At 49.8% G+C, this 27,281-nt stretch overlaps 10 protein-coding genes across 10 annotated transcripts; 9 read left to right on the top strand and 1 right to left on the bottom strand.

Annotated features, from left to right (window-relative positions):
• Positions 1–144: 144 nt before the first annotated feature.
• A1O9_03015 (V-type proton ATPase subunit D) lies at positions 145–1,407 on the bottom strand (the record flags this gene model as incomplete). Its single annotated transcript, XM_013408585.1, has 4 exons — positions 145–228; positions 286–1,206; positions 1,259–1,347; positions 1,401–1,407. The coding sequence occupies 4 exons, from the start codon at positions 1,405–1,407 to the stop codon at positions 145–147; spliced, it is 1,101 nt and encodes a 366-aa protein (XP_013264039.1).
• Positions 1,408–1,869: 462 nt separating this feature from the next.
• Positions 1,870–3,783, top strand: A1O9_03014 (nucleolar protein 58; the record flags this gene model as incomplete). Its single annotated transcript, XM_013408584.1, has 1 exon — positions 1,870–3,783. One exon carries the CDS (start codon positions 1,870–1,872, stop codon positions 3,781–3,783), a length of 1,914 nt encoding a protein of 637 aa, XP_013264038.1.
• A 900-nt stretch (positions 3,784–4,683) lies between these two features.
• A1O9_03013 (uncharacterized protein) lies at positions 4,684–6,469 on the top strand (the record flags this gene model as incomplete). Its single annotated transcript, XM_013408583.1, has 4 exons — positions 4,684–4,798; positions 5,771–5,793; positions 5,841–5,981; positions 6,047–6,469. 4 exons carry the CDS (start codon positions 4,684–4,686, stop codon positions 6,467–6,469), a joined length of 702 nt encoding a protein of 233 aa, XP_013264037.1.
• Positions 6,470–8,244: 1,775 nt separating this feature from the next.
• On the top strand, positions 8,245–10,538 carry A1O9_03012 (uncharacterized protein; the record flags this gene model as incomplete). Its single annotated transcript, XM_013408582.1, has 4 exons — positions 8,245–8,443; positions 8,500–8,591; positions 9,566–10,255; positions 10,305–10,538. 4 exons carry the CDS (start codon positions 8,245–8,247, stop codon positions 10,536–10,538), a joined length of 1,215 nt encoding a protein of 404 aa, XP_013264036.1.
• A 540-nt stretch (positions 10,539–11,078) lies between these two features.
• Positions 11,079–12,666, top strand: A1O9_03011 (bleomycin hydrolase; the record flags this gene model as incomplete). The annotated part of the gene is made up of 2 exons (XM_013408581.1): positions 11,079–11,723; positions 11,770–12,666. The coding sequence occupies 2 exons, from the start codon at positions 11,079–11,081 to the stop codon at positions 12,664–12,666; spliced, it is 1,542 nt and encodes a 513-aa protein (XP_013264035.1).
• A 656-nt stretch (positions 12,667–13,322) lies between these two features.
• A1O9_03010 (uncharacterized protein) lies at positions 13,323–13,610 on the top strand (the record flags this gene model as incomplete). The annotated part of the gene is made up of 1 exon (XM_013408580.1): positions 13,323–13,610. One exon carries the CDS (start codon positions 13,323–13,325, stop codon positions 13,608–13,610), a length of 288 nt encoding a protein of 95 aa, XP_013264034.1.
• A 3,808-nt stretch (positions 13,611–17,418) lies between these two features.
• A1O9_03009 (uncharacterized protein) lies at positions 17,419–18,996 on the top strand (the record flags this gene model as incomplete). The annotated part of the gene is made up of 1 exon (XM_013408579.1): positions 17,419–18,996. One exon carries the CDS (start codon positions 17,419–17,421, stop codon positions 18,994–18,996), a length of 1,578 nt encoding a protein of 525 aa, XP_013264033.1.
• A 912-nt stretch (positions 18,997–19,908) lies between these two features.
• Positions 19,909–21,892, top strand: A1O9_03008 (uncharacterized protein; the record flags this gene model as incomplete). Its single annotated transcript, XM_013408578.1, has 2 exons — positions 19,909–20,072; positions 20,134–21,892. 2 exons carry the CDS (start codon positions 19,909–19,911, stop codon positions 21,890–21,892), a joined length of 1,923 nt encoding a protein of 640 aa, XP_013264032.1.
• Positions 21,893–22,764: 872 nt separating this feature from the next.
• On the top strand, positions 22,765–23,098 carry A1O9_03007 (uncharacterized protein; the record flags this gene model as incomplete). Its single annotated transcript, XM_013408577.1, has 3 exons — positions 22,765–22,786; positions 22,839–22,928; positions 23,004–23,098. 3 exons carry the CDS (start codon positions 22,765–22,767, stop codon positions 23,096–23,098), a joined length of 207 nt encoding a protein of 68 aa, XP_013264031.1.
• Positions 23,099–23,798: 700 nt separating this feature from the next.
• On the top strand, positions 23,799–24,792 carry A1O9_03006 (uncharacterized protein; the record flags this gene model as incomplete). The annotated part of the gene is made up of 3 exons (XM_013408576.1): positions 23,799–23,866; positions 23,935–24,181; positions 24,250–24,792. Coding segments are annotated over 3 exons (858 nt in total), but the record flags the coding sequence as incomplete, so codon positions are not given.
• Positions 24,793–27,281: the final 2,489 nt, after the last annotated feature.

The following is a 27,281-nucleotide window of genomic DNA, read 5'->3' as shown; positions in this document are numbered from 1 at the left end:
ACATCGCAAGAAGTTGGCGACACTCGCATAGGAAGAATGTTGATACTGTTGTTCATTTGACCCGCCACTGACCGTGTTAGACCAGGTATTTCGCCTTACTTCTACCAAACGCCGTTGCTGTTCAAGGCAATGAATACATAAACATCAGAACACGCTGATATAGTTCCCTATCCTCTCCTTTTGATTCTGAGCAATGCATTCGGCAATCCAGGTGATATTCCGGATTTCCTAAAACAATGTTAGACAACGGATTAATTTATTGAAACGATGATAGGAGGCGCTCACCTGCTCTCGTAGCTTGACCCAGGCATATATCACCGCATGTGTAAATTGCTGCGTGAAGACGAGCTTGGACAATTCCATCTCTTTCTGGTAGAATAGGTCTTCGAGAGACTTGGATTCTCCGCCAATGCCACCAGACATATTGCCACCGCCCACACCACTACTTTGGTTGAGCCCTACCTCATCAAAGAATCGTTTGTAGTCACCAACGCCACTGACAGCAAGTCCGACACCTTCCAGGTCTTCAGCTCTGGAAAGCATCAGCATTCCCTCAGGATAAAGTTTTCCCAATTCAGGGTACAACTTCCTCCGCTGCTCCTTGTTGAGTTCAGTACCGAAGGAATTTATGGTGATGTTGATTGCTCGGCGGTCAGCTTCAAATTCGAGGATTTCCGACATGATTTCCCCGGTTGGGGTCATCGCCATCTCCGGGTCATTGTTGACGAAATGGTGGAAATCTTCCAGGTAGTTCTTGTAAAGAGTATTGCGAACAATTTCGATGTTAAGCTCGTCCAAATCTTGATGGCTTAAACTGCCTTTGAAGTATGGAGCAAGAGGTGTCTCGATCAAAACCGAGTTATACAACTCTTCGATGTTGGTAGCCACACAGAGCACTGGCATTGTCTCAAACCAGCCCAGCGGATGGCATCTTTCCAGAAGCTCCTTCGTATCGCGTTCATGCAAGGTCCCGGTGATGAGAAGAGCGACGTTGTCAATCATGTAGGAATATGTTAGATACTCCATGAACTTCGAGAGTGAGCCAGTCGCCTGTCCCTGTAGGTATCTGAAGTCTGCCACGAGCTTTTCGGTAGTCTTGCTGGCGAGAGCAGACGTGGAGGGGTTGGGAGGTAGCGTAGACAGGGCGTCGCCATATGCAGGGCCTAGCTGGAGCTTCACATCGTCGATTGTTTCACACTGAATAAGCTGAGGTCACGTTAGGACGCTCCATGTGGAAATAATGTCAGTATGGACATACATTACTGTAGTTCGAGCCTGTTAACAAGCTATTCCGGTAGCCGCGCACAATCCCTTCAAGGTAGCCGCCATTGACATTGAACAAGAGTCCTGGGAGATGATGTTAGCGATGGAGAGGTGTAGATGCGTGATGAATAGCATACCCTCCATTTCGACGATTCAAAGATTTGCGTTTGATGGTGAGGGAACGGCCGGAGCAATTTCAGGCTTCGGGAGGGTCTCAGGTATTCTTGCAATCATGCATCAAGGGAGAGAGTGACGATGTTGGCTTCGAGGGCAGGCAGGCGAATAGATCTACCGGAGCTGCGGACTTGCAGTATGATCCTCGAATATGATGCTCCCCATTGGAGACGGAAGTCACGTGTAAACGGTCGCTGGCATCCACGTGACATGTTGCCCACGTGACAGCGTTCATATCTTGGCAATTGCGGGTCCAGATTTTGCAGCTGCAATTTTTTGGAGAATCACTGAAACTTCCAAAGTCCCAGTGCCAATCGCTCGAGTTCCTTTTACAACGAGAATTTATCGCTATTGCTGGCGTGGCAGTATCGCAATTGATCTATATTTCTTGCACCCGATCCTTTGGTGCGCTATAGCGCCTCTCCTCCCAACATGACCCTCCTGGTCCTCACCGAAACATCGGCGGGCTATGCGCTTCTCAAAGCAAAGGACAAAAAACTGCTCAAGCGGGATGACCTTGCCTCCGACCTCGCTGGTGTCGAAAATGTCACCTCATTGCTTAGGCTGAAAGAGTTTCAGAAGTTTGACAGTGCGGCCGCTGCTTTGGAAGAAGCTGCTGCCATTGTAGAAGGAAAGGTCACTCCTAAGCTCGCCTCATTACTCGATACCCTCAAAGACGAAAAGAAAATCTCCTTGGCCGTTGCAGATCCAAAGCTAGGAAATGCGATCGGAAAGCTCCCTGGCTTGGACATCAAAGCAGTTGCGGACTCCACCACCGCCGACCTCTACCGTGCAATCCGTGAACATCTCCCATCGCTGATACCTGGCTTACTACCGGACGATGTGAAAACAATGTCTTTGGGTCTTTCGCATTCGCTTGCAAGACACAAATTGAAGTTCTCTCCAGACAAAATTGATGTCATGATCGTACAGGCCATCGGATTGCTGGATGATCTAGACAAGGAGCTCAACACATACGCGATGAGGGTCAAAGAATGGTACGGATGGCATTTTCCCGAAATGGCCAAAATACTCAACGACAACCTTGCATATGCAAAAGTTGTATTGAAAATGGGCATGCGGACAAATTGGGAGTCCAGTGACCTGGCTGAAATCCTACCGGAAGAGATTGAAGCGGCCGTGAAAGCGGCTGCGGATCGATCAATGGGTACCGAGATCACTGACGAGGACCTTGAGAACATTCAAAGTCTTGCCGAACAAGTGGTCCAGTTCACGGAATACCGAACCCAACTAGCAAGCTACCTCTCCGCACGGATGACCGCAATTGCCCCCAACTTGACTGCCCTCGTTGGCGATTTGGTCGGCGCACGACTAATCGCTCACGCAGGAAGTTTGATGAATCTTTCCAAGAGCCCTGCTAGTACCATTCAAATTCTAGGAGCCGAAAAGGCCCTCTTCCGCGCTCTGAAAACAAAACACGACACACCCAAGTACGGTCTACTCTATCATGCCTCACTCATTGGACAGGCATCTGGCAAGAATAAAGGCAAGATGGCTAGAGTCTTAGCCGCCAAGGCCGCTTTGGGTCTCAGAGTAGATGCTTTGCAGGACTGGGGCGAGGATGAAGCTGATATTCCTGAAGACGAAAAGGCTGCACTAGGTCTGGGTGCAAGAGCGTATCTGGAACGAAAACTTGCGGGGTTGGAGGGCAAACCTATCAAGCCTAGAGGCGTTGGCATTGCACCAAATGGTGTATCTGCTACGCAGCAGCCGAAATGGGAGATCAAAGAGGCCCGAAAGTACAATCCAGATGCTGATGGGCTTGCTGGCGATGAAGCCCCAGCTAAGAACGAGAAGAAGTCTAAGAAAGACAAGCTCATTGAGGAAATCTCAGATGTGAATATGGAGGATGGAGAGCTTAGTGATGATGAGGCAGAATCCCAACCAGATGAATCCATTGACTCAGATGAGGCCACCGTCATCGTACCAGCAAGAGTAAATGGGGTCAACGGCGTTTCTGAAAAACTATCCAAGAAGGCCGCAAAAGATAGGAAGCATGCCGAGAAAGCTGCTCGGAAATCCGAGAAGAAAACGACTAAGGGGGAAAAGTCGTCGAAGAAGCAACGTACCGTCGAAGAGCTAGCCGAGCTGGCCGGGCTCAGTGTAACAAGGTACGAGAGAAAGCTTGAGCGTGGAGAGATTATCTTCTCGGAAGATGGCACCCCATCAGCTGTATCCAAGAAGGAGATCAAGAAAGAGAAGAAAAAGGCGGCAAAAGCTGCAGCCAATGGCGAGGTTGAGGGCAGCAAGAAACGCAAGCGGATAGAGGAAGATACCGAGGCCATCAAGTCAGAAAAGAAGAAGAAACGGAAAGAAAAGGCATAGGCATAGTGACTTATTATGCTGTTGGTCCATTTTACGTTTTCTAATCTTTCTTGCATGGCGCCTGGGTGAGGAGTTCTTAGTGGGAAGGGGGAACGGAATTGATGGTCATGTGGAAAAATGTACAATTTCCGTGATGAGTAAGAAAGGGTGCTCATCATTGGCCTACTTCGTACATGGGCACAGTATTGCTAGTCAATTAGATGGGTGGTAATCCACACTTATGAAGTTCTACATTGTCTTGAGTCTTTTATGTATCTAACCGTGCAATTAGAGCCAAGAGAAGCGCACCAGTAGTGACTAAAGCCAGCAACAGCAAATTGGGTCTTTACACTAGTGTGTACAGCGGCATGGTATCGCAGAACCGCAACTATAGGCCACATAATGAAAGCTGCCAGGTTGGAAACCATCAAAAGAAACAGGAAGAGACCTACAGCATCAATATGCCACAGAGTGACTAGATTAAGTGCCTATGTTGGCGGATTTGGACCATTAAGGGCACCCATAATGCCGGCGGTTGGGAGACCTTGCTATATTGTGCTGGTTGCTATTGTCATGGGTGCGTCTTTTGGGCAGATCCAGGATCTAACGTTTTGATTCCGGAGTCCATAGCGTCCAAGGTTGAGCTGGCCCACACGATTTCCAACATTTACGTTTGGAGTAAATTAGTTTCCCATTAACAAGAATGTGCCCCGTGATGGAAAGATTGCTTGCTTGAACTTCGTCGATGAAAGTCGTAGTTCTCACGGTAAAGATTGGGGAACGAGAGTCATCTTCGATACCAAGATAATAGAAATTCCAATGTGACATCCCAAGCCGTGGTCTGCCATATCTGGAACACAAGGGATCTGGAGAGGGTGGTGGTTATCTGAGAGCACGCAAATAGAGTGCTCGTAGTCACAGATGGTGGGAGGCGGCGCGGTTGCTGCTGGAATGGTGTACACAATGTTTAGCCTTCAAGCATTCATATTATCTGTGGTAAGCTTGTCCTCGATGCCCATTGAAGAATACATGCTCCGTAAGTCAGTCCACAACAGCTCATTTTAACCGATCGATGCAGGTGGCCCAACCATCAAGTTCTGGGCTGAGATTAGCTGATCGTAGCGAACTTGTATTGTCACGAAGTGCTCTTGCCACACAATTGTAGAGATTCAGATGGACCGTTCAGCGTTGAAAAGACGGATAAAATCAGAGCATATAATCCCGATAACCAGCAAACGCAAAACTGCCAACACAACCGGGAGATTCCCGAACAACAAATACCATTTCAAGCGATCATTGGAAGGCGATGCTGCGGCCCACGGGAAACAAATGGACTGGAACGCGTCCTTCGTGGCTATTTCCGAGGAGGGTTTGGATCGCATCGTCGAATAAAACGGATGCGTACGAGAGAGGAGACGACATTCTAGTAATGAAGCAGACGAGTAGTGCTGTGGGGACAAGTAGCAAGACTGGACGATAGGTCACCTCAGTTGGTATAGATTACTTCAAAAACATGATCAGGATAAACATGAGAGTAGAAGATTGTGGAACTTTGCATGACAAGGCTGCTGTCACGATGTTCGGCCTTGGGTGAAGGTGTGCTCAAAAGGCAAAGGGAGTGAAAGATCTCCTGCATGGTTTGCTACTTGTCATTAAACGTAGCGTCAATCATACATCTTCATGGTGGAGGGATCAATCTATTGCTTCTCAGACTGATCAAGGTGTCTTGGAAGGTGTGCCGACCTCTTCGGAAAGAGGTCCAGTCAAGGTGCTTGGTGACCGCCCGGAAGCGGGGAAATGGGTTCTGCCGGCAGTATGATTTTGTTTGTTCACTGCGCAGTATATTTTCTGGAAGGTATTTGATAAATTCACGACCCAGTACCGAGCGATCATGAAAAACTTAGCTGCTGCTAAGAAGTAAATTAGTGTGTTCCTGCCTTAGAGATTTGGCTCTGCTAACACCTTCGCCTGCTCTCTTTCGGCCTATTCATACCACACAATTTTGAAGTTCCGTTGGCACTTAAAATGAAGGTCCGTTCAGCGCCCCGTCAAAGTAGCAATTGTACTAAACTGGCCAGGTGCTCGATCCTCAGGCCGCGCTGATGACCACAGCAGAAGTACATCAATTTCTGAGTAGCCACCCCCCTCGACCTAAGCAGAAGAAGATAGGGACCTACCAGCCAGTGGATCTGAAGAACTACAATGTTGTGCGGGATGATGTGAGTGACACCTTTGCCGTTGACCAGTCAATCTTGCACCAAATACTGATCAAGGGACTCCTTAGTTTCAACACTATATTGCCACGACGGTACCCTACACTCTCTCCATGCCGGAAGCCTTCATAAAGAATGTCGTACCCAGACTCCGCCGAGTTGGCTTGACCAAGACAGAGGCTTTGATGCTGATCAATTTGGGTGTGGGAGCACACCGAAATGGCAGCCAGCAGAAAGCCGGTGATGCAGCTCCTCCATCATTCAATGGAAATGGAGAAGAGCTAGGCGAGGAGGCTGCGGAAGTGGAACAAGAGCAGGATGATCGCCAGTTGTTATCCCTTGTGGTTGAAGAGCTCGAGGAAAGATTCCCTGGTGAGGAGGGCGAGGCCATGATTGACAGCATTCTACAGATCATCAAGGATGCCTATCAAGATTTAAGGCCTTCCAACGAAGATCCGCATATTACAACTTTGAATGGAACATTGCCCACATGAACATTCCTTCGACCGCCCAGGACATACATATCTACCCGCCGGTACTACAATTGGCAGAAACGCCGTCCGTGCCAAGTGCCGGCTTTGAGCCAACCTTTTGAAGCTTTCCCGTGTACGGAGTACGAAATGACAATCGTGGCGAACGAGGGTATTGCCAGGAACAAGTCTTGTCAGGTAACGCTGACACACCCACCAAACGACTTGCCCTAGACCGTAATGTCGCAAGAAGAAAGCTTCTCGAAGAAGTCCGGGCTGTCATGGGTAACTGCATGTGATAAGTTGCACCTACCATCACCCGAAGGGTGATCGGCTGCAGAATTATATCGATCTTTGCAACGTATCTCGCCCAGCCACAGCTAAGATTTCGGTGGGGACCGAAACTGCGATGATGGAGGCTCATGCGGAACGCAATCACGTGGTCGAAGTGGGCAGGCAGAGTTGCACGTGACATCTAAAAATACTTTCTGGGTACGACTGTATGAGTACGGAGTACCTTGTACCATGGCGCTGATCTCGGGGTTGAAGGATGCCAGCCTGCAGAAGATTAAGAAAAATTCGAAACTTACTAAATTTGGCCCCATTGATGCGATAAACGCACGAACGTCTGTGCTCAGCAAGGAAATCACAGTTTTGAGCCCCAACTGTGGGACTCGCTTAAAGCGGATTCAAGGAGAGCAACGACCCCCTTTTCGCGCTTCGCAAGGAACTATCAGGCTCAGAACCTCCCCCCCCCCCCATGCCAGGACGAAGTGATGGAACACTTAACTTGGTGACAGCAATATTTTGCGCTTGAACCCTGAACCAGCAGTCTCATGATACAAGTGTCGCCCTGAGAGAACAGATGTCAATGAAAGACTTCTTGACTTTAAAGTTCCAATAATGAGTGGCTGCGTCCGGGAGCAAATTTGGTCACTGCCGGAGGATCATACAAGACATGTCACTATCCGCACACCTGTGTCTTTGTATGCAATGTGCTCAGTACCCATCACAGACCGTCAGGCGATTAGTATGGCTTTCAGCATTATAGAATCTTAAACGCACCCAAGCTACGCCTGTCACTCCATCGTCCTCCAGTCAGAGACTCAGAGCCTCTTCCAATCTCCACAGTTCGGTTTCAGAGTGGTGGAACGTTCTCGCCTGAGAATTATCCTGTCCCTGCTTTAGCGGTTAAGCCGCAGAAATTGACCAGACCCCTTCCCGGACTAGTTGGGTAAAGAGATCGTCTGGCATTGGTAGATGATCTTTTCCTAAGCCTTACGAATCCGTCAAATCCTACCACCCAGTTGGAATAAGGTACTCCGTGCACGAGAACTCCTCTGGGTATCAGGGCAGCCCATCTCATAAGGCTAAGGGGTCTCCACGGCGGGAGGGAATGTGGCACCTCGTTTTTGACCATCAGCTCCAGCGTTTTGACTTTGTCGATACGGGTACAAACCGCCCCTGCTTGGACTAGCTGACGAGACCCTTGGGCCAGACCGTAACGGTTCATAGGCCTTCGAACGCATTGATCAGTACGAGGTATTCTTAACTGCCTCCCGAAGTTGTTCCCTGGGAGACCTTTTGATGATATATCACCTTCGCTGCAGCCCGACCTTCCCCAGAGGTAAAACGTAACTCTCACGCCCCCTCGTGTCCGTAACTATTGCCTTTAAGTACAGAGTACCGTCCCACCCTCATTTATTTGATCTTACTTTCCTTCGTTTTTCTCTTGCTTCGCCCACTTCTATAAGTATTTCTCAACCTCACGAGCAATCACGCTATTTCTCCAAAGCACAATGGCACAACAATACGGTCAATCTCAGCAATACGGCCAGCCCCAACAGCACGGTCAAGGCCCACAGTATCCTCAAGGCCAACAAATGCCTCATGCTGAGAAGCAGCACGCACAAGCCACCTCAGCATACGCACACGCCCATGGCGCACAAGGAAAATGGTCCTTCGGTCTCTTTGACTGCTGCTCTCCATTCGGCACTTGTGCGTATAGAACCGTAGTTCAATTTTCGAACAACGGCCACTGACTATTCCTTCAGGCTGTCTAGCAACATGGTGCCCATGTATGCTCTACCAGAAGAACCACGATCTCGAGCGTGGTGACGCCGATTCCAGTGGTTGTGGCGGGCAGGTAAGAAATCAAACCCGCTAGGTAGCCTGCACAGGCTTGCCCTATGTATCCCCCTGATCTAACGCCTCCCAAAATAGTGTTTCGCGTGGTATTGCCTGTCATGCATCGGTGGACAATGTATCTTACAATGCATCAACCGAACCTCATTGCGTGAGAAGCACGGTATCGACGGTGGCAGCTTCGGTGACTGCTGTGTGTCGACTTGGTGCTCCTGCTGTGCTCTCGTCCAAGAGAACAAGGAAATCCATGTCCGGACGTCTGGCATAAATCCCAAGACGAAGCAACCCTATTCCAGCCCCGGCCAGATGACCTACCCATAAATCTGATTTGTGAGAGGGGAAAGCTAGTTCAGGTGGCGTTTTTTTGGTCACTTTACCCTGGTCTGTTTGGCGCAGATAGGTGTCGAATGTCAAGGTTGTCAGGTATGAAAGGTTGATTGTTGGAAATCGAGTCGAGTTGATCGTCGACGTCGCGCATCTCCAGCTGTGGGTTTTATGGATATGACATGTGACGGAGACTTATGAAGCCTTGTCGTCCGGCTTTGACTTACTACTTTTCACCACCACTCATGGTCTCCAGTTTTTCTAGGTTGCCATTCAATAGAAAAAATTGCTTGCTACCATCCTCGACGACGTTCTCAAGATCTTGGGGTTGAACGCTCGACTCGTGTTCTGCAACATCTGTCTCACACTTTCGGGAGCTTCACTATTCGCATTCACTCTTGTGCAGATAACCGCCCAGCAGCTCTCATTCCTCTCTCACCCTTTTGAAAACTTCATTTCTGATCATTGCCACCTCGTTCATCACATGCTCATCCTTTTGTTCAACTCAGGCTTTGCAGTCATCCCTTCGATCTACTTCGCAGCCACGATATCCTCGAACTGATATCCTCTACCGTACAAAATGGTTGCAACCCCTTTCCTGTTCATGACTCGGATCCTCCCAGAGTGGACCGTGGAACAGACGTTATTAAGGTGTTGGTTGGGTCGGACAAGTCCGAATTCGTCATACACAAGAACCTCATCTGCGCTTCGTCCACATTCTTCACCCGCGCTTTCGCGGGCAACTTCGCCCAAGGTGCTTCTCAACAAATCGAGCTACCAGAGGAGAAGTCGTGTCTCTTCAAATTCTTCTGTGACTGGTTATACCTGGCTGAGTACTATGGGGCTAATTGGTCTCGGATACCTATCGAGACGGAGTATGGGTTAGATACTCGCTGGCTGTTGCTCGACCACATGGGCGATCGGCTAATAATCCCGGGAATACAAGTGCTCGTGTTGAGACAGTTTTTAATGAGGCTATTCACTATACAAGGGGCATCTGTCCCGACCGAGGAGATGATGAAGCTCATCTACGAGCCGGATGGAGAGAAGCTCTTCAGAAAGTACATCACAGAGCATGTCGCTTTTTGGCTTTCAACTACCGGCAACCGGGACGCGTGGGGTAGCCATTGCAAGGGCATCAAAAAGTTGGGGACTGATTTACTACTGGAATTGGGCTCCAAGTTCCAAGGAGACAACCGGCTTCTTTCTGTCGCCCATCCTTCAGAAAGATTTGTCGAGCTCACAACTTCGCAGGGTCTCGATTTTGAGGAGCTAGTTAAGAAAGCTCGACTGGCAGATACTAAGACCTTATCCAAGGAGTCATCCAGTATGTTCCGCCAAGTGATCAAAGATCAAGATCATAGTAGAGGTGGAAGCTAACATTTCGAAGAACCGGACGATGCATCGAATCCCAAAACGACAGCCGGTCTCGTCGACGGATGTGCCAGAGATGGGCGGGGTAGAGGTCGAGGCGATCAAGCTAGAAGACGACGAGGTGGCTTGTGACCGAGAGATATACCAAGTCCAACCGGAGTCAAGAGTGTCCACCAACTTAGTCACAACCGGAACTATCCAATTTGTTACCCTTAGCACGATTGCCTTGACTAGATCGGCAACGGATTGATTTTTCGAAAAGATCCTGGACCTATAGCTCAGCAGGGCGATTGGGAGAAGAAACACGTAGCACTTGACTGTACACCGACTAGTTGGCGAATCAACAAGGGTGTGAGTGTCAGGAGGTCCGAGTTTAGGCAGTTGCATAAGGAGCCAGCCACATCCTAGATTTTTGCCCAGGAAGGATAGGGGGATACTTGAATCTTGTGCCTCTATCATACAATATGACCTACCAACAAACACCAGAGGTGACTCCACACGCATATAGTCCATGGTAGAGAGTAAGGAGGACATTGGAAGGTCGTTGAGATTCGAGCGTGACTCCTCCGAAAATCGGGACTCGGGCTGGGAAATTGAGGACCACCGCCTTTGATAATGGACTAACCACATTCGGCTTATCGCATTAACGTCACTCTTATCTGTGTCTCTATGTGTGTCACTCCCACCCTCACTCCCACTCCAAACCTGCGACCTGCGACCTGCCCGCCATTCAATCACTCCCAACAAGCATTCGTTGACCTTCCACACTCCTTATTCTACTTCACTCATCATGGGCAACTCACTATCAGCATCCCCCAAACCATCCGACCAGACTCAGGGTGAGGTCGAGAAGATCCTCATTCAGCAACTCCAGAATCTCCGCACCGGCCGCGGAATTCGGCAACGAGAAGTCGACCATGAATATGTCCAGGTTGAGACTGAGAAGGGCATCCCTCATACTTATTCAACAGACCCAACTCTCTCTGTAAAGTCTGCCGAAGCATGGGAGAAAGAACTCCTCTCCGACCCGAAGAACCGCTTCGCCCTCAACGCTCTCCTCTCCAATGACATTCGCAACATTGTTGCCAACAAAGTTGCTACCCTATCTGATACCCAGACGTTCAATGTCAAGATTCCCTTCGAGGGTTCGCCTGTTACAAATCAGAGGTCTTCGGGAAGATGCTGGCTGTTCGCGACGACCAACGTCCTCAGAGTACCTATCATGAAGAAGTACAATCTTAAAGAATTTGAGCTCAGCCAAGCATACCTTTTCTTCTGGGACAAACTGGAGAAGGCAAACTGGTTCCTGGAGCAGGTTATAGATACTGCAGACCAAGAGCTAGACAGTCGATTGGTCCAGGAACTCCTCGGGGCGCCTGTGAACGATGGTGGTCAATGGGACATGGCCGCCAACTTGGTCACGAAATATGGTTTGGTATGATACCTGCATCGTCGCGGTTGACCTCTACTAACTTGTGCAGGTTCCTCAAAAGCTATATCCCGACTCATATAATGCCATGAACTCGGGCGCCCTCAACTCGATCCTAACCACCAAGCTGCGCGAAGATGCCCTCGCCCTCCGATCCCTCGTGAACAAACCTTCAGTCAAGAAATCCTCCATCATTGCCACAAAGGCCAAATTCATTCAAGAGGTTCATCTTGTTCTCACACTTTTGCTCGGCCCGCCTCCAAAACCCGACGAAAAATTTACTTGGGAATACTACGACGCGAACGAAAAATACAACTGCCTGTCCAAAACACCACTTGAACTTGCCAAGGACATCTCTAGCCCAAGCGTCGTTCGCTCTCTCAATGCTAACGTTGGGGAACTCTTCAGTCTTGTCAACGATCCACGCAATAAATACAATCAACTTTTGACTGTCAATCGCCTTGGCAACGTCGTCGGCGGTCGACCTATCACATACGTTAATGTTGACATGAACACAATTAAGAAAGCCACAATAGCGATGCTTCATGCCGGACTACCCGTTTTCTTCGGAAGTGATGTGGGCAAATTCTCCAACTCGTCCTCCGGCATTATGGACACAGCTCTTTACGATTACAGCCTCGCGTTTAACATCCAATTGGGTATGAGTAAATCCCAACGCTTAAAGGCCCGCGAATCAGCCATGACCCACGCTATGGTTCTGACGGCTGTGCAAGTGGAAAATGGCAAGTCTGTCCGCTGGCGCGTCCAAAACTCGTGGGGTGAGAGTGCTGGTGAGAAGGGCTTCTTCGTCATGACAGACAAATGGATGGATGAATTTGTTTATCAGGTGGTTGTTGATCCGGGCTTCGTCAGCAAGGAGATTAGGCACCTCCTCAAGACTGAACCTCTTGAGTTGCCACTTTGGGATCCCATGGGTGCATTGGCATAGGTTTACCTCAGTTGGAACATGGATGAGATTGGACCGTGGAGGAAAGGCTAGCATGAGAGATATTTATTGTACTTCGATTCAGGCGAAGGCAACGCGCCACCTACTTGCTCCATATTATTAGCGATGTCTTTAAATGATCATGAACAAGATAAAACAGAGTCCTAACTTGGACTTTGATGAGGAATTTCTGATCGAATCACTCAGGGTTCTTTGCAAGGGTAGGGCATTCAGGCGGGTGGCCATCATCACTCAACAAGGCTGGCACCCGCTGGTATCCCCTGACTTTGGTATTATTACGTAATGACGAAGCTCTCGCTACAACACACAACAATGTGAATCGGCTGGACGACAGGGTAAAATTATGTGTAGAAGTCTAAGATGGAAACACTCGCATGTGCTCTCGATGCTCAGAATTCCCTGCCCGATTCCTTTTTGACTCGAGAGACTGATTGCTGCCATTTGCCAGCTTTGACCCCCACTCCGTTGTGCAATGCAAATAAGCAAATATTGCCAAGTTTTCCCGCGGACGTCAAAATACGGTCAAAGAGCACTTCCTCCTCGCCACCTGGGACTTCTCATGGTTGTATATCAGTACTTGTTGCATCGAATTTGTTATTGCCGTCGTTGATGATCAAACATAAAATCTTTATCTCAAAATGCTTTCTGGGGGGTCCCATCACGGGTGGCACGAAGAAGTCCGGAACATCATCAAGCTCCAGCTCGAAGCCGGTGTTCCAGGCAAAGTCATAGCCCATTACAACAAAGTCTCAACGTCATTTGTGTCTCAGATGAATGTAGAGCGGAAGATGGGGCCAGAATTACTCGAGGCGCGCCGAAGGAGCAGAGGCCCCAGAGCCAAAATATCGCCAGCAGCAAATGCGGCTTTGGCAAGGATTTTGGAGGAGGACCCGAACGCTCTTAGGAGTGAGGCTGTCGAGCTTTAAGGCATAACTTCGACATCGGAGTGAGCGAGTCGACGGTGGGTAGAGCGATGAAGAGGTTGAGACTCGCTCGTAAGGGCTTGGATGATTTTGTTGATCAACGAATCGCAGACAAGGATGAAGATAAATCAGCCGCAAGTTTGAGAGAGCAAACGGATGTGAAAAAAAGAAGGTTAGGTGATGGCTCATTCGGCCAGTCACCTTGATCATGATCCCGGCGCCGCAAGGCCTCAATGCCATGCAAAGACCTTCTGACATGTCCAGTCATCCCATGCGACCCATCAACGGGAAAGCCAAACACTGGGCAGGTTCGCTTGACGGCGTGGACCAAAATGCATGCTCCGAGATCACAAGCCTACCTCACGATGGACGATGGGACCCAAGGATATTCGAGCACAAATGTTCTCGATATTGTACCAATCAAGCAGCACCGCGATTCAAACAAGCATCGGTCTTCATTTCCCTCAGTGGCAAGTCGCATCGACTGGGGAAAATATCAAATGCTCTCTTGGAGAGACGCATTTATTAAACCCAAAATTTAGAGGCGTTGATCGGAGGAACAGCGGACCGTCAAAGCTCTCAGAGAGTTATTGGGCATGCACCAACTAAGGATGCAAATCACCATCGAAGATCAGCGATGTGGCCGTTGGGCGCGATCAACGCACTGCAAAGGGAGTTGTTGAAAATGCTGTCGGTGCCACCTCGCCATCGACGCCGACGGCACTCTGGACAGCGGGTCCTGAAACATGCTCCGCTATGATCAACATGAAATGCGAGCATGACAGATTCAGCTCTAGCTATTGGCAAGGATCTCAAGAATCCAGTCAACGAACGATAAAAGCCTATTGAAGAAGAAAATTGTCAATATCTTCCAATGATGGTTGCATCACGCTAGACACCACGACGCGACCTAATATCAACATGGCTGTATATCGATGGCAAGTACCATGAGAAAGCTTGAAGTCAATGGGCCTCACTGGTCAGTTTTCCCAGGGGGGATTGCTGCTGGGCTTTTTCTCACGTGGTCCCAATAGCTTCTTTCTAAGGTATATGATTATGCAGTGCCCAATATTCTCAACAATCACCACCAAAAGAGGTTGTGGCGGATAGCAATCCACCAGCCCTACAGGTCATTTAGCCGAGTTGGTTCGAACGCCTGTTGCCGCCCTCTGGGCGGTTGCAGTGTGGATGTTCTCAACTTGGCCAAAAAAAACCCCTTCCTCGACTGGGGGTTTTCTTCGTACGGTGACCCCGTGCAAGTTTTTTGTATCTTTTTGGCACTCTCCTTATATTGTCTTTCTTGCGATATGTCCGGGACTCGAACAGTTTGAATCTCGGGATTGTGAATGTGGGCGGTGGCTACTTGGCAAGTTTGAACCACTGTGTCGGGACTTGAGCCAGGTGAGACAGAAAGTGATCAAACTTTGCACTCGGTGTCCGCCGTGAATTTTCGATGCAATCCAATTCACTCTATCATGGCTTGATGGCGCCACACCGCGGCTCCTACTATCCTATATCCGAAATCAAAGGGATTGCCACCACAACCAGATGCGATGTGGTCAGGATCGGCAGCAGACTCCGATCCAACAGGACACAAGTTTGTGCACGACTCCCCTAAGTACGATCAACTGGAACTCCACAACTTTTCCAATCCATCCTAGGCGACTCGGGTTTGCTTGTGGTTGAGTTGTGAAAACGTCTTGTGAGCAAGGACGGGCGCGGGTATCTAATGCGCGGTTCTTCACAACACGCATAGTACCCCGTTCATGCCCAAAAGAAGCCGCAAAGCCTGTGCAAGCGACTGAGACTCAAAGATCCGACTTGCCAGCCGATGCGAATGTCTTATTACGAGTATCTGTGGGTACTTTCACGCATGTGCAGAAGGGAATCAGAGCTGGTCAAGCTGATATATTAGCTGAATCCTCATGTTTCATGTTTTACTTCTAAGGCTACGATGTGATTCAGGCCCCTCGATCTTCTAGACTGCCTCGTTGTCTAGTTAAGTCCTTCTGGAGGCAGACAGGCTAAACCAGCCGCCTGTATGTCGAATAATTGAATCCTGCATTCTCCAAGACACAAGTCCATCCACTCCAAAATCTGCTTTGAGAGGCTGCAAACAAAGGATATTTGTTGTCCAGTGTGACTCGGGCTAGGAGTCGACTTTTCCGATATGAAAGCCCATTGTGTGTGCATCAAGATCCTGGCGTGAGACAAATAAAGCCCTTGTTGATTGTTGAAAAGATGTACCTAGCGTACAAGGAGCTCGAGATAACAGCGGAACCTACCACAATGAACACCGGGCATTCCTTTAAATGGAGCTCGTTCGTTGTCTACCAAAACTGGCCCGATCAAAATATCTCAGCTTTTGCCTTTTATTCAGTACCTATTCTTAGGTACAACAGAAGACCCAGATTTTGAGCTGCGAAACTCGGTCTCAAAGAACGTAAGAGCAAAGGCTCTTGCCAACGAAAGAAGAAGAGGGAAGAAGAGGTGCCCCTACCTTCGGCGATCTCTGAAGCGGAGTTCTGTGGATTCATCCAGCAATCCCAATTGTTTATTGGAAAGGTGAGGAGGCTCCACCAGCCGTACACTCTCGAATAACAGGATTGCGAGCAATCAAATACTGACACTGTGATGAAGGACTTCGCCAATGATATTGAGAGGTCGTTCTGGATAGATTGGCAGTTAAATGGACCAACCAGTGAGAAGCACCGCATCAACAGCGCTGGCGAAGGCGAAGGCGAGGACGGCCAGGATGAAGAAGGAAATGCGCCTCGTCGCTCTATGAGCGTGTACAGCGTCCTCGTGCTGGACGAGATTGCCGGTCAACCACCGTCCCCAACCTCAGCTTCAGGAAGTGACGAGGAGAATTCAAACCCGGCGGAAGGAAGAGCTCGGCGACCAGTCCTCAAACTCGATACTGTGACGGCTGCTTTATATGCCTCCATCGATCTCGACTTTACACTGATCTGGTCGGATGAGGAGTCATCAGACACGGTGTCCCTATATGTGAGTCCAATTGACCAGTCACCAATTGTCCTTGATGAGGCTACTGATGGCAAGGCGAGTAATGATGCCGAATTCCGAGAAGTGTGGTGGAAGTGCGCGTCGTTGCAGCCTCGTGATGATATTTCTTCATTGACAGCTCTCCCGGCTCTCCTATTACAGAGAGAGGTGATCAACTTTGCGCTATAGTTGAATGACTGGAAAGACCAAGTTGAACATAAAAATTGAACAGGATGACAAAGATTATGAACTTGCTGTAAACGATAAGAGTACGCACGGGAGATGCTGTCAACTTGATTTACGGTTTGTGCATGCGTATCCCTCTCGGATGAATGGGACTGGCTTTACAAATCGTCATTCACAAAGGCCGGTGGGATGGCTGATGAGTAGTAGCAATACTCCGTACCAAATATGAGGTACTGAGATTTCCAGACAAAGCCGATGTATCAACTTCGTGTGCACTAGCCCCTAGTCAATAGAGGTAATTAATACTAGTCACTACTTAGTACAGCCAGCCGGGACTTTGTTTACCATCTAGCTAGATCTGCTGATAAATTGTGGCAGCCTCTTATTCGCTGGGAGCGGATTACACGAGCAAAGCGGAATTGCAACCGATCCGGTGGGGTTAGACCCTGATCTAGGGGTCTCTTCATCAGCAATAATATTACTTGACTTCTAAAACTCTTTTCGACCTTCCCGCTTGACCTTTAGTTGCACAGGCTGAGATGAAGCACCAAGAGTTGAATTCGATAAGAGGGGTACATTGTCGACTGTGAAGCTCCCGAAGGAGCCAAGTTTAGTCACCATGGGCGTGGCCAGCGAGGTCACCGTCCAACAACCAGCTACTGACCTCGACGTCAACGCACAGAATGTCGAACTCTCTGTCGTTGAGTCTAGTTCTTCAATTGGTGTTCCTCTCGAAAGGATTGACACCAATCCCAATGGAAGTCGGCCTGCTTGCTTCAGCAGCCTTTTGCAGGAAGTTCTATTTGTCCTGACGACCACCGTCGCGGTGGGACAAAGCTCCATATTCACAGGAGCGCTGCTGTGCATGACCAGCTTCATCGGCAGAGACCTGAATATGACAGCTGCTGAGGTGACATGGTTAAGCGCCGCGCAGACGCTCTCTGCCGGCACGTTTCTGCTGTTCTTCGGTCGCGTCGCCGACCTTTTCGGCAGGCGAATTTTGTTCTTGGTGAGCATTGGATTTTTCAGCATCTGCCTTCTAGTAGCTGGATTTGCCACGAATGCGGTCTATATGGACGTGTTCTGCGGATTGGCAGGCTTGAGTTCGGCTGCATCGGTTCCGCCGGCCATTGGGAAGTTAGGTGCAGTGTACGAGAAGCCTTCACGGCGGAAGAACCGAGCCTTCGCCTGTTTCAGTGCTGGAAATCCAGTGGGGTTCGTGCTGGGCGCGTTCATCGCAGGAGTGACGATGGAAGTCTCGACTTGGAGGACGGCGTTTTGGGCCATGTCAGTCATGTATGCGTTCTTCTTCGTCGCAGCTTGGTGGACCACGCCACCCGACACCGAGCAACAGCTTGGAGGGTTCAATGTTGCCACATTTGTCAAATTCGACGTCCTTGGAGCTCTGCTCGCCGTCGTGGGAGTGGCCATGTTCACAGCTGCGTTGACTATGGGTGGGGACACTACAGGTGGTTGGGGATCGTCATACGTGATAGCCCTGCTGGTGGTGGGCGTGGTTCTGTCTGTGGGATTTGTCTACTGGCAGAGCGTGTTTCGGTACCCTCTCATGCCATTGGCGGTATGGCGCGATCGCAACTTCAGCTTGGTGGTGATTGTCCTGTCTCTGGGATTTTACGGATTCTCTGGCAATATGTTCTGGGCGTCACTTGCATGGCAGCGGACTGAGGGTGTGTCTCCGTTGATGGTCGCAGTACGGTTACTCCCCTCAGGAATCGGCGGAATCCTAGTCAACGTGCTTGCGGCTCTCATCATGCACCGAGTCAGCAATAAGTCGATCATGCTCGTCGGAGCCGCGGCGCATGTGGTTTCATGTGCACTGTACAGCGCCACATCTCGAAGTATCTCCTACTGGGCATTGTTCTTTCCGGCACAGTTGTTCGCGGTGCTCTCTCAGGATCTAGAATTCACGGTGACGAATATGTACGTAATGTCGAGTCTTCCTTCGGACCAACAATCGGTCGCAGGAGGGCTTTTCAATACGGTCATTCGTCTGGCGGCTACTGTGGGAATTGGGATACAAACCAGCATCTACAACAGTGCCGGGGGGGAAGAAAACAACCGATGGAGGCCATATCAAGCAACATTCTGGGTGTCATTGGTGGGAGGAGTGTTGGCATTGGGATTTGCACCATTTCTGACTATTGGTCGGCAGGGAAGTCGAAAGCATCAGGATTGATTGAGAGTGTCACTATGTTACGAGTAGTAATAGTAGCCACAGGATGTAAGCAACGCAACGATATAACGAGTACAGTAATATAATTACATGGCCATTTGCTATTTGCGTTGGAAGCTGTTTCGCGTGCATGAAGCCACAGGACGCCACATGTGCCAACACTGCCAACACCCGCTGCCACGTCTCTTATCGCCACTATTCGGTCCGTTGTGGTTTGATTCTTGACTGTGCTATTTATATTGTTGCGTCTGTGGGTGTTTCACGCGCCCAACTCGTGACCCCCCAAATAGACACCAACACCAACACTACCATCCTAAGTCATTATCTGGTATGGGATGGTATATAGTAGTCAAGCTATTCTTGTTCGCATCCATATCTTCAGTTCATCTCAATCGCACTCTTGCTATACAAGGTTGAGTTGAGGCTGTGCCTGAGGCCTATCCAGAACCGGCAAGCCCTCCCTTTCTCTTGACCCTGAAATATTTCCTCTTTGTTTCACATTTGCTGCCACACAACCCCAGCCAATCACCGACATCACCTGTTTCCATTCTCAAGCGAACCCTCGACTCCCGAACCCACCCCTGGGCCTCTGCTTTGCTTCTATCGCTATCACGGATTCACAGACATTGAACAACCGCTCCCTTTTTGAACCCTGCCCACTATGGAGTACTGATCTGACTTAATTGCTTTCTCACTGGTATTGAAAGTGACACTTCACTGCGCCGCGGCCCTCTTCGCTGCGAAACCAACCGTCTCACCTCACCTCTCACCTCTCACATCTCACCCCTCCGCTTTTGCGACCTGCTCTGGCCTTGTTCGTTATGAACGATCGTCTGTTCCCCCGGCGCAACCAGTATCCAACTGTCACAGGGTATTTCTGAGTCGTACGCACCACCATCGTCATCGGAAGTCAAAATGTACAGGAGAAACAACGATCCCGAGCCCCAGATGGGTTATCATGCCTATCCGGAGCCCACCATGGACGATCGTTACCTCGAGACGATCCATGAGGTAGAGTCTTTATACAGTCGGAACAGTCGAAGGAGCAGTGTACACCAGGGTCTACCAGAATTACCTTTGTAACATCCACCCAATCTCTCCGGGTCTGTGCATTTGCTGACGTCTTTCTTTCTACCATAGTCGTGCTGTTCCGCCCACGTACGAGCGTGACTCAGTCTACTCGAATGACCCTGTCTCCCCCGTTTCCTCCCACTTCTACCAGCAGCCTGCTACCGACCGCAATATTCATAATGAAAGGCCTACATCTGAGCCCGAATCTGTGTCGCCTATAAGTAGCAAAGAGACGCTGCATCTTCACACCGATTCCAACAGCTCCCTGGTCTCTCCGATTGAGCCTAACTTCCCCACTGCAGCTCAACAACCGCGATCAGAGTCAGGAAAGCGGACCCAAATTCCAAAGAGACTACCACTCCCAATCGCCACCAACCTGAAGCCCGAGGAGCCGGCCATCAAGAAGCGCTGGTCACACAAAGCAACGAAAAGTGGAGAGACAAGATGGGATGCGTATTCAGGCGAACCTACAGATCCTGACAAGGGAAAACCCTCGTCCTATCGCTCAGCTGCACCTCAACCAGAGCCACAATTCCCTCAATTAAAGGAGAGGACGCGACAGATCCTAGCAGGGCTTAAAGAACGAGAAGCCGTTAAGAAGTCGGGATGGGGAAAATCTCCTCCACCTACAGATGATCCTCTGGATAATCCTGTAGAACGTCCGGCCTGGAAAGGTGCGAGTGGAAGAACCGCGTTGGTCGAGCCAGTCAAGAACACTCCCAGTGCAAGAACAAAACCACTATTACTCCTTCAGCGTAAAAAGCCAGAACGAAATGTTGTCAGTCCCACTGTCGAGGAGGCGGAAGAGGGCTCCCAGTCTCCGATGCAGGATATGCCAGCCGCTCAGTCTCCGCTCGCAACCATAAGAACTGTTCCTTCTGCAGACTCACTCAAACCTGTTGCTCCTCTGAAAGGAAGAAATACACCTCTTGTACTATCACCAACCGAGCCCGAGAGTAATCTGCGAGCTCTTGAAAGCCCTTTCCAGAGTCCCGGACCGGCTCCACAAGCTATATTTGATGCTTTACCGAGTCCTGCACCGAGCGCCGCCACCGTCCTAGAATACGGTGCTGATAGTCCAACCCTTGGCTCGGTCGCTTCATTCGACCCAAATCGAGCGAATTCTAGTCAAGAGTCTCTCGGCGAAAACACCAAATCGAAGCCTCTACAGCGCGAAACGGAAACCGCCTCTAGTTGGAACACATATGCAACGAGTGAGGTGGGTGACTACCAGGCCGCCCCTCAGAGTCCAGTATCGCGAGCTCAATTCACCAGCAGTCCTGTACCAATGAACGAATCCTCCACGGTGCCACCACCAATCATGCTTCGCAAACGGGTCGCCGCAAACAACAGTGCGAGGAGCTACGATGCCTACAATGGGGTCTCTCCTTTTGGAAACATCGGTGTACGGAAATCTAGTTCTAGCATACTTCGCAAGGCCGTTGGTGCGGATAAGGTCCGATCGGCCAGTATGACGACAGGAGCCTCGATAACGAAGTCCCTTCCGCCCACACCCGTTGAAGCATCCGCTGGGGACAAAGTCTCAACGCTTGAGGCTCGAATGGAAGACCTAGCCCGACGGAAGAGAAACACCAACAAGATCATTAATGAACTACGTGGGTCGTTGAAGAAGTATGCCATTGTTTATGATGCACGGAAGCGGAAGGAAGTTGACAAGATGATCATCAATCTGGGCATGGAACTGCAAGAAATCACCAACGAAGAACACGAAACTGGATTGAGGTTGCACCGGGTGCAAAAGCGCTTGGACAAGGAAGACTTCTACGAGCAACCTACGGGGTTATGGATCAAGAGAGTGACTACCTGAGGTTTGCTGCCTACCCGGGTTTATTTTTCTGGCGGTTGACATAATGGCAATCGCCCACGACCAACGACATCATCTCATTTTCTTTGTCTTGAAATTCTCACAGCGAAGCCAATCGAAGCGACACAATGCAACGGATCACAATGTATCAACAAAGTACAACGCACACGCAGGTTTAATTTTCTCTGCCCCCCGTTTCATTTGGACACCTAGTTTCCCAGGGTTGGGACAACACGAGCGAGGGCGTTGGAGGAACGAGAGTTGAATATCGGAACAAAATGGATGGGATTGCGGTGCTCCAGATGGAGCACGGAGTTTCTTTAATCGATTTTTTTCTAGCTCGGATGTACCAAGGAGAATCGAATACGCAGGATCTCACGATCTCTTTAGCTAAGGACATGCACATGGATGGATATTCACTTGTGTGATAGAGGGCTTCGGTTGTTGGGCATGGCGACGTGGGCTCTGTGCTATGGCATAATCAATCAGTCAGTCGATCGAGGGTACATAATTGGGATCCCAAGCAATTGAACGAGCAGATAGATACTCTTTGATTCGAAACATATATCTTTGAGACACAATTAAGTGTAACGCAGTTGTTGCTGAAGCAGGAATATCACCGCCCTCGTACTACGACTCGGAGTACAGCATGCTACTTCAGCGAGGCACCCCGAGAGAAGCGTGCCTCCCGCTTAGTCAGCAGGTGGGGCTGATGCCAAGCCGCTCTTGACTTCAAGTTTGACTGCGACAACTCGGTGAGGCATTACTTTATCTTCTCCACTAACTACTTCGACAGCCGCGCCTCAGCCTCGAGTCCTCGACAGGTCGTACTCCTACATACGAATTCTCTATTCTCTAGTCATCAACATATCATCATGGGTGGCGCAAGTCGTGAAGGTGGGTTCCGTTAACAACCATTCATCAAGTCGATGACTGACCTCCAGGCCAGGCGGCAAAGTCAAGCCATTGAAGGCACCGAAGAAGGAAAAGAAGGACATGGATGAGGATGAGATTGCCTTCAAGGCCAAGCAGCAAGCCGGTACCTATACCCCCCAAGGCCCACCTCAGACCAAGATTTACGACTTCCGAGACTGACACAGTCCATTTTCTCCAGATGCCAAAGCCCGAAAGGAAATGGCCGACAAGGCCAAGGGCAAAGGACCACTGAACGCCGGCCAGCAAGGCATCAAAAAGAGTGGAAAGAAATAGAAGATAGGTCTGCGTGGTGAGCACGAGGAGTTCATGTGGCTTGTAATGAGATCTATGAGAGCAATGGCGCAGAACTGGTTTGCTAGAATCCCGGAGGAACTGAACTGAAAAGACCCATTTTCAACTGAGCCGATGACTTTTGCCCGCCCTTTTGCATCAGCATCTGGTACTATACCTCCCGAATGGTTGGATTTCTTCTAGGCCTGGCCTTGTTTGTTCTGTCTGTCTTGTTCTGCGGCCTTCCGTTCCCTTCCGTTCTGCATCCTTGGAGCCTCTAATCTGCATTGACCAGCGTTAATCAGTTGATCGGCCCGATCTGAAGGCCCAAATCTTACAGCCTTGTCGTGGTAGCAGTGGAGGGGTATCGCTGCTGTTCTCGTTTGAGATATTTCACAATTAAAAGAGAGGGGTCGTTGAGCTGAGTCAAGTTGATGCATGGTGACAGGGGATATCCATATCGAGATCACTGCTTGATCTTTGTTGCAGTTGCCACTGGGGCTCCCGCTACTTCCAGGTTGAACTGCGCATTTATTTCTTCACTCTGCAGTGCCCCGTTCACATCTCTCCCACCAACTCGAACACAACACCCGAAATCTGCTATTTACTCTGAGATTCTACCATTCCCCTGCCTTTATCGAAAAGACCCACCTCGCTTTCACCTATTTCTCACTGCCTACTCCATCCATCCATCATGAACATGATGGAGGACTCTGCCAATGAACGCCGTGAAGATCGCGGTCCGAGAATCCCCCCTGCAAAATTGACAGCGTAAGGATCAAAAAATTGCTCCCGTTTTACAACTGGGGGCTATTGACTGATATTGTTTGACCTCGTAGCCTTGAGGAAACCGCAACCTACATCTCCATCTTCTACAAGAAAGACAAAAACTCCGCCTCGCAGCTAGTTGATGGCAGACTCTCTCGCGAGGTCGCCATGATCTTCTGCGACCGTATTCGTCATGACCTCATGGACAACAACAGCAAGTCTTTCACCGTCACCGGTATCGACGTCAAGGGCCTCAAATATGTTCTTGACTGGATCAAAACGAGCGTTCAAGAGAAGAAAACTGCCGACTTTGAGAAGGTCAGACCATCTGGTCCCCCACTGTGTTCTCATTTCGCGCGGGCTGACTTATAAACTCCGTCTTCTAGTTTGACCAAGAGGACCCAGATGTCTTCCTCAAGTATCTCAACGCTATAATAGCAGCCAACTACCTCGGAATCCCCGGGCGTGACTTCGCCGACAATATGACAAAGGTCATGCTGGGTGTGGCCCGTAAAGTCCGGATGAGCTGGGACCATGTCGAGTACTTTCTCTATGACCCTGAGTTGGCCAACTGCAGCGACCAAGTCCGTGGTATCGCCACCGCCAGCATCTTCTATGCCTGGTGGAGCTACAAGCTCACCGATGAAGACACCCCTGCTGACATGAAGTATCTCTCCTGGCTTCGTGATCAAGACGAGAAGTTGGATGCAGACTTGCACGACTGGTGTGTACGCAATCAAGAGGAAATTGAGAGAAAGCGGGCCGAGAAGAGAGCCAAGAGAAGAAAAGAAGCTGGTGGTGGCGGTGAAGATGCTGGAACCGGTGAGGGCTGGAACAACGACGGTGCTGGAGTGGGTGGTGGTAGCGGATGGGATACGGGAAATGCAGACGCTGCGCCTATGGCTTCTGGTGGATGGGACAATCCTCCCAACGGCGACTCACTACAAACCAACACAGGATGCGATAATGTTGCACCAGCAAGATCACATCTTTCCGGCAACACTTTAAACCCTAGTAGCCTACCTGCCAATACCGAGAGCGGCGACAAAGGTTGGGACTCTGGTATTGATCTTGCTACTCGCGAGACTACCCCTGGCACATACGATCCGGCATCGACGCTCACAGCAGAAGAAGATACTCGAGGCGCCGGCCATGCCAGTGCTGGTGGTGGACTTGTTGGAGGTCGTTTACCAGCTTTCGACAGTGGCATTGCTGCTGCTGGTGATTGGGCTGATGAGGTCAATCAACATGATCAGCATGCCAACCAACAGTGGTGAAAAGAGGTTTGGTCACTGTAGTTGATCAAAGCATGCTTGGTATGCCGTCTTGCAGAAGACACATTCTTAAAGTCTACTTCTCACTCGACGACTGGGATGCAAGTGTTATGTGCCGTGGGTAGCTACCTCTTTGCCGTGTGCGGACAAATGGAATGATGGAATGACCGCACTCTCTCGAGCCTGATTGCAAAATTCGGAGTCGATCAGTGAGCGAGAGCAGATATCGACCATGGTTAGAGTCAGAGTCCAATCAAAGCAGAAATTCATTTAACCTATGAGCTGCTGCTGCGTAAATGTACAACGAAGAAACCAAATATAAAACCTGGAAGCTCCGTCTGTACCAGAAAGTGAATAACTAGAAATACCTAGGTCTTACTCCAAAAACGCTCGCGGAGTTTTTAAATCGGTTGCTCGATCACAATCAATCTGCTACTATAGCGACCAGAATTTACAAAAGAAAACGAAGCAAGGACGTTCCGTCACTTGGTGGCTCTTGATGGTCCCGCGGAGAGAGATACTTATGGTTTAACAACATCTGGTGCTGGTTCGAGTCGTCAAGTACTTCAGCTGGGCGTTCGGTCACCACTCCACGTCTTGGTGCATACAATGGATACGTTTTGAGCCATGTGCAGGTATGCTTTGCACAGTGTTCCGTATGGCGTTATACATAGTATTATAATATGTTCCTCTCCTGGCCGGTTGCAGGGTTTGGTGATTTTGTGTCTTCATAGCCGGTCAGTCCGTTCGTTGCTGTCCATGGTCTCAATGGTGCGGTGCACTTGATCTGGGTCTCGGTGTACGGAGTATCATGTAAACATCGAGATAGCTTTGTCTTGATATTGTGCATTGCATGTTCTGGTATTATTATATATTCGTCCCATTGGCTTGGTTTGGTTACAAGCCAGCCACCACTGGCTCCACCACCCCCTCCCGCACTCGCCTCTCCCTCATGGTGTGCCTCGTGATGCGAAACATTACAAAAAGTACATATTTATGCTCCCTGCGAGATGAACTCTATCCTGACAATCCCGATCCCGATGTCAAGGACGCCTGAAAAATGAACAAAGACTGAAGATTGAGGAACGCACTTAATGCTTCTTCAGACCCAGGACGGAGGTCAGGCTGGTAAGGGTGTTGAGCACGTCGTTGACGAGGCCCAGGACGGAGCTGACGTCCACAAGGGAGGTGAGGGAGGTGACTTGGTCGACGAGGCCAGTGACGGTGTCGACGAGCGAGCTGAGATCGGCATCGACGGAGACGTCAGCGCTGACTTGGCGTTTGGTCAGGCTGGCGAGATCCCCCAGGTCGAGGCCGCCGAGTTGCGCTAGGACGTCGTTGAGAAGAGCCGTGATCTGGGTGATGGTGCCCTCGACGTCCGTGATGGTTCCGTCGAGCAGGCCAGCCACGAGTGTCTCCACCGAGGAGATCTCGCTGGTCAGGCCGGGCAGGAGGCCAGTGACGGTGTTGAGAAGCCCGCCGACGAGATCGGTCACGGGTGTCAGGTCAAGGTCCACGCCAAGATCAAGTCCGAGTTGGCGCTTGGACAGGTCCAGGTCCTCGACGAGGTCCACATTGAGTCCGTCGAGATTCACGCCACCGGTGCCGACATCGAGGTTGTCAAGGCTGATGTCGCGCTTGGCAGGTGCAGCTGTCGGAGAGAATGTTAGTTTAAGGGGGTTGTGTTATACTGAATCATTGGGCTGATTTCGAAGAACTTACCAAGAGGGGCGGCCAGCGTAGAAGCGGCGAAGATGGTGGAGATGATGATTGAGGCACGCATTTTGACTTGTGTGTGGGTTGGTTGGTTGGTTGGATTGGGGTTGAGAGAAGTGGTATGCTGAAATGAATGTATTGGGGTGAGTGTGCAAATGAGTGGACTGGACTATTTGTTCAGAGTAGTGGCTGTTGGGTTGATAAGGAAAGAATGAGAGAGGATGAGGTTCGATGAACTGGTTTATATAGATCTATAGAGGTGATCTGGGGAGAGGGGGTAAACCGTGCTCGCACTATAGTCGTTTCTTCGGTAGCATTTCATCTTCTTGTCTTGTACGTCGTAGCGGAACATAATTTGCGAACGAGGCTGTCTAAACTGTATTCATGCTTCGTACCAATCCGAACAGAGTAATGGATGAACACTTGAT

This window comes from Exophiala aquamarina (genome assembly GCF_000709125.1).
Source record: "Exophiala aquamarina CBS 119918 chromosome Unknown aczIA-supercont1.2, whole genome shotgun sequence".
Lineage (NCBI taxonomy): Eukaryota > Fungi > Ascomycota > Eurotiomycetes > Chaetothyriales > Herpotrichiellaceae > Exophiala > Exophiala aquamarina.
Note: the sequence above shows the minus strand (reverse complement) of the source record. Positions and strands in the feature narration are given on the sequence as shown.